General features: G+C 36.1%; 1 protein-coding gene across 2 annotated transcripts in view; it reads left to right on the top strand.

Annotated features, from left to right (window-relative positions):
* Positions 1-313: 313 nt before the first annotated feature.
* LOC128238448 (uncharacterized) overlaps positions 314-6,000 on the top strand; it is a 53,832-nt gene continuing 48,145 nt past the window's right edge. Inside the window, exon 1 of one of the 2 annotated variants that reach the window (XM_052954377.1) lies at positions 314-735. In XM_052954377.1, coding sequence (XP_052810337.1) covers positions 530-735 — 206 coding nt within the window. In that variant the 5' untranslated portion in view covers positions 314-529. The remainder of the gene's footprint in view (positions 736-6,000) is intronic. The other variant, XM_052954376.1, reaches the window with a different exon arrangement.

The raw sequence follows: 6,000 nt of genomic DNA, 5'->3' as shown, positions 1-6,000 counted from the left end.
AAGCACTATGCTCCGCCCACTTGTAGACATCATTATCATATAGTGAGTCAGTGGTCGAGTTAGTACTTCCCTTGGTGTTTCTCATCTATTTCTGTTTAATAAAGGATCGTGTGAACCTCGGGGTGTTATCAAACACTATATGTGGCATTATCATAGATATACATTTAATTTTATTTGTTTCTCTAATTATTTACTGGTACTGGGCCTTTAATGTTATTTGCATTTTGAAAAAGTGCATTGAACATATTGATTCCCAATACAGTATGAATGCATTCATGATTTTAATTGCGAATATCATATTTCGAAAGTAGATCCCAATGTTGAAGGCATTTTTTTCATTTAAACACGCACGCTTTGAAAGAACCGGATGTCATGACAATGGCTCAAACCAATAGTTTATATATCCTCAATTTAAAAGTATTCGGACTTATTTAAACTTTTGAACATAATTTAAAATCTCTCGTGCTCATGATTTTAAGTATGTTTGAATGAAACCAAATCTGGAAATAGTTACAGCTGACTAACAAACATGGCAAATTTAGACACATTTTTGAAAAATGAACGGAATAGGAATTATATTTCGTGTCTTCTTGTAACTAAAAAGGTTGGTAAAGCATTGGAACCATTTACCGAGGACAAACTTCAACACATTCATGGACAAATAGTGAAAGAATTAGGCGCACAGAATGCGTGCACTGATCAGTGCAGTCAACAGTTCAAAAACAATTTCAACAGGTAAGGCTATACCTTAGCTGCGTGATCTTTTTTAAACTAGTCTGAACGTGACATGATCGATATGAGTTCTGTGTTTATTTTTTAATTATACTTTGCACACATTCAAACAGTTCATAGTTTTTAGCCAATCATTTGACGTCTGTTTGCGACTGTGTGCAAACCTAAATCCAAGAAATATATGATGTCAATTTAGGGACTCGCTCATTTTTGGCACCAATACCCCCGTCTCTGGTTATGCATCTGAAATACTTATGATATACCTATTTTACTCTGTTTCGAAATTGTAAAACAAAATATACTTTAAACATTTAAACACCGTGTCCAATCGCTGTGAAGTGAAGCGGTGGAGGTAACGTTGGCTAGTGGTTGGATACCGATGGATCGTGGTGGTAAAGTAATCTAGAAAATGACTTTTTTCACAAGGATAGGTGCAATATGACCTCTTTATATTATTGAGTCCACTATGTATTTGGTTTCCTCAACAATATCGCCTTTTCCCCCATGCAGTAGGGAAAAAACGACATTTTATATGACAAGTATGAACCGCGAGCTTTAATAGTTGTTTAAACAGCAAAAAACAAGAAGATAAATGGTTATAGACAGCTTTCGTCTGTAGGAAATATCTTATTTATAGTGTGTTTTGATTATGTTTGCTATTATAAAAGTATAATATTTTCATTGAGGGTGTCTTTTTTGAAACAAATATTGTAACAATGTAGGATGTGTTGGACCTGTCAGATTTTGCTTGGTAACGCTGGTTGCACGGTGTTTTTAATTTCTGTAGTTTTTTTAACAATTTTAAAAAGTTAAAGTTACATATTTACACATACACTTGTAAACAATCGAAAAAGAATAAATGAGTTGGGCTGCAAGTTTTTACAAGAAAACTTGTAACTCTTATCTTAACACAACGCGATAACTCACTTGACTGGAAGTCCGTGCAACAGTTATCCGTACCATACACCTGCCGAATCATAGGATTTTCCACATTGTCATAATTTAAATTGCGCCAGGAACAAACCACAGCAATCGAAACCGATCACAATTTCATCTTTTTATTGTTGTTAAAAACATACGGTTTCGAATGTGATGGCATTCGGTGGTTGTGGAATAACCGACTCAACGTCCATGGTGCTTCTTTCTAGTACTTTTTTTTCTTTCCTTAGATTTATCAAAGGGGTCACTCCAAACAATGATACAGCATGAAATAACTATGAAACAGATGGTATAACCATGCTTTGGTTCACTGAAATGTTTTAAAACAAGACTGAAATGAGTAATCAGTTCCCAGCAAACATCCGACGTCGGTACGACGTCGCTCGACGGGGTTTTCTGGTAATGTCGTCTCCGACCAAAATCGACAAATTCCCACGTCGAGGCGACGTATGAACCTGACGTCTGTGCCGATATACGACGTCGTCTCGACGTGGAATACTATTCGTGCGCCTGTCTAAATGAATTTTCATCTGAAAAATATGTTTTCCATAAAAATGAATCGCACTAAATAACCGTTTTATTTAGGTTAACATTTTGTGTGCCATAAGCTATATCAAACATTGTTAAAGCATCGCCGTCTAACCTACACTTTATTTTGGCGCATGTTTGAACTTTGGGAACAAAACAATGCTGAACCGCTTGGAATATATACAAGAGGGCCAACATGGCCCAATATCGCTCACCTCAGTAAAACGTTGTGCTATAGACTTGTTGATAATTAAAGGGCAATAACAGAGATTTAGCTTTTCTGATGTTTTATGCCCATTCACATTTTCACCAAATCTAGTGATAATTGGGCAAATGCTTAAAAATTTATTGATAGGACAAGAGCAATTTTAGGTAATTTCTATGATTAAAGCGCAATAACTCCCGGGTAACTACAGCAGTTTTGCTAATTATCAAACACGTTTATACACATTCTGACCAAATTTGGTCATGATTGGGAAAAGGATTCAAAAGTAATTGATCGGACTACATACTGGGTGATGCCTGTCTGCCCTTCCATACACCATAGGTGGAACTATTATATGTCCAGTTTTTTTAAAACACATGACAAATATGTATTTGTTTAGAAAAGATACAAAGGGCAATAACTTTTACAATATTTAGGTTGGATTTATATAACTCATCACAAAAAGTTTACTATGAATAAGTTCATGCAGTTAGAAGTTGGTACCTTCAATGATTTTAAAACAATAAAATTACAATAAAAACAAACTGACCCATTTAGTATGAATCAGTTCATGAAGTTTGAAGTTGGTACCTTCAATGATTTAAAAAATAAAATTACAAAAACAAAAACTGACCCATATTCGAACTTGATTTAAAAAATATCAAAACAACCTTTCTTTCTACCCCCACATGACCCATATTCGAACATGAGCTAGATATCATTAAACCACCTTTCTTACCAATTTCCAAGATATTTGGGCTGAAAATGTTACCTCTAGAGTGTTAACAAGGTTTATCCATATTTGGGCTCTGTGAGCTAGTTTTTGACCCCAGATGACCCATATTTTAACTTGAGCTAACAACTTTTCTGACAAATTTCCAGGATATTTTAGCAGGAAATGTTACCTCTAGAGTGTTAACAATGTATTTCCATATTTGGGCTCTGTGACCTAGGTTTTGACCCCAGATGACCCATATTCGAACTTGAGCTAGAAATCATTTAAACACTTTCGCTGACGAATTCCCAGGATATTTGGGCTGAAAATGTTACCTTTAGAGTGTTAACAAAGTCTTTCCATATTTACACACTGTGTCCTAGTTTTTGACCCAAGATAACCCATATTCAAACTTGAGCTAGAACTCATCGAAACAACCCTTCAGACAAATTCCAGGATATTTTGGCTGAAAATGTTACCTCTAGAGTGTTAACAATGTCTTTCCATATTTGGGGGGTTGTGACCTAGTTTTTGACCCCAGATGAACCATATTCATATTTGAGCTAGAAATCATTAAAACAGCCCTTCTGACAAATTTCCAGGAAATTTAGGATGAAAATGTAACCTCTAGAGTGCTAACAAAGAGTTTCCACGTTTGGGCCCTGTGAGCTAGTTTTTGAACCCAGATGACCCTAATTCGAACTTGAGCTAGAAATCATCGAATCAAATTTTCTGACCAATTTCCAGGTTATTTTGGATGGAAATGTTACCTCTAGAGTGTTAGCAAAGTCTTTCCATATTTGGGGGGTTGTGTCCTAGTTTTTTACCCCAGATGACCTTTTCTCGAATTTGAGCTAAAATCAACGAGACAACCTTTCTGACAAATTTCCCGGATATTTTGGCAGAAAATGTTACCTCTAGAGTGTTAACAAGGAATTTTCATATTAGGTCTATGTGACCTAGGTTTTGACCCCAGATAAATCATATTCGAACTTGAGCTAGAAATTATTGAAACAACCCTTCTGACAAATTTCTAAGATAATTTGGCTGAAAAGTTACCTCTAGAGTGTTAAAAAGGTATTTCCATATTTGGGCTCTGTGACCTAGGTTTTGACCCCAGATGACCCATATTCGAACTTGAGCTAGAAATCATTTGAACACTTTTGCTGACAAATTCCCAGGATATTTTGGCTGAAAATGTTACCTCTAGAGTGTTAACAAAGTATTTCCATATTTGGGCACTGTGTCCTAGTTTTTGAACCCAGATGACCCAATATCAAACTTGAGGTAGAAATCATCGAAACAACCCTTCAGACAAATTTCCAGGATATTTTGGATGAAAATGTTACCTCTAGAGTGTTATCAAAGTCTTTCCATATTTCGGGGTGTTGTGACCTCGTTTTTTACCCCAGATAACCTATATTAGAACTTGAGCTAAAAATTCAACGAAACAACCTTTCTGACAAATTTCCAGGATATTTTGGCAGAAAATGTTACCTCTAGAGTGTTAACAAGGTATTTCCATATTAGGGCCCTGTGACCTAGGTTTTGACACCAGATGACCCATATTCGAACTTGAGCTATAAATCATTGAAACAGCCATTCTGACAAATTTCTAAGATATTTTGGCTGAAAATGTTACCTCTAGAGTGATAACAAGGTATTTCCATATTTGGGCTCTGTGACCTAGAATTTGACCCCAGATGACCCATATTCGAACTTGAGCTAGAAATCATTTAAACACTTTCGCTGACGAATTCCCAGGATATTTGGGCTGAAAATGTTACCTCTAGAGTGTTAACAAAGTCTTTCCATATTTGGGCACTGTGTCCTAGTTTTTGAACCCAGATGACCCAATATCACACTTGAGCTAGAAATCATCGAAACAACCCTTCAGACAAATTCCAGGATATTTTGGCTGAAAATGTTACCTTTAGAGTGTTAACAATGTCTTTCCATATTTTGGGGGTTGTGACCTAGTTTTTGAACCCAGATGACCCATATTCATATTTCAGCTAGAAATCATTGAAACAGCCCTTCTGACAAATATTTCAAGGAAATTTGGGATGAAAATGTAACCTCTAGAGTGTTAACAAAGAGTTTCCACGTTTGGGCTCTGTGAGCTAGTTTTTGAACCCAGATGACCCTAATTCGAACTTGAGCTAGAAATCATCGAATCAAATTTTCTGACAAATTTCCAGGTTATTTTGGATGAAAATGTTACCTCTAGAGTGTTAACAAAGTCTTTCCATATTTGGGGGGATGTGACCTAGTTTTTTACCCCAGATGACCTATTCTCGAATTTGAGCAAAAAATCAACGAGACAACCTTTCTGACAAATTTCCCGGATATTTTGGCAGAAAATGTTACCTCTAGAGTGTTAACAAGGTATTTCCATATTAGGTCTCTGTGACCTAGGTTTTGACCCAAGATGAATCATATTCGAACTTGAGCTAGAAATTATTGAAACAACCCTTCTGACAAATTTCTAAGATAATTTGGCTGAAAAAGTTACCTCTAGAGTGTTAACAAGGAAGTTCCATATTAGGTCTCTGTGACCTAGGTTTTGACCCCAGATGACCCATATTCGAACTTGAGCTAGAAATCATTTTAACCCTTTTTCTGACAAATTCCCAGGATATTTTGGCTGAAAATATTACCTCTAGAGTGTTAACAAAGTATTTCCATATTTGGGCACTGTGTCCTAGTTTTTGAACCCAGATGACCCAATATCAAACTTGAGGTAGAAATCATCGAAACAACCCTTCAGACATATTTCCAGGATATTTTGGCTGAAAATGTTACCTCTAGAGTGTTAACAATGTCTTTCCATATTTGGGGGGTGGTGACCTAGTTTTTGACCCAAGATGACCCGTATTTG

This window comes from Mya arenaria, chromosome 6 (assembly GCF_026914265.1).
Source record: "Mya arenaria isolate MELC-2E11 chromosome 6, ASM2691426v1".
NCBI classification, from domain to species: Eukaryota; Metazoa; Mollusca; class Bivalvia; order Myida; family Myidae; genus Mya; species Mya arenaria.
The sequence above is the reverse complement of the archived record's forward strand: the minus strand, read 5'-3'. Positions and strand labels throughout refer to the sequence as shown.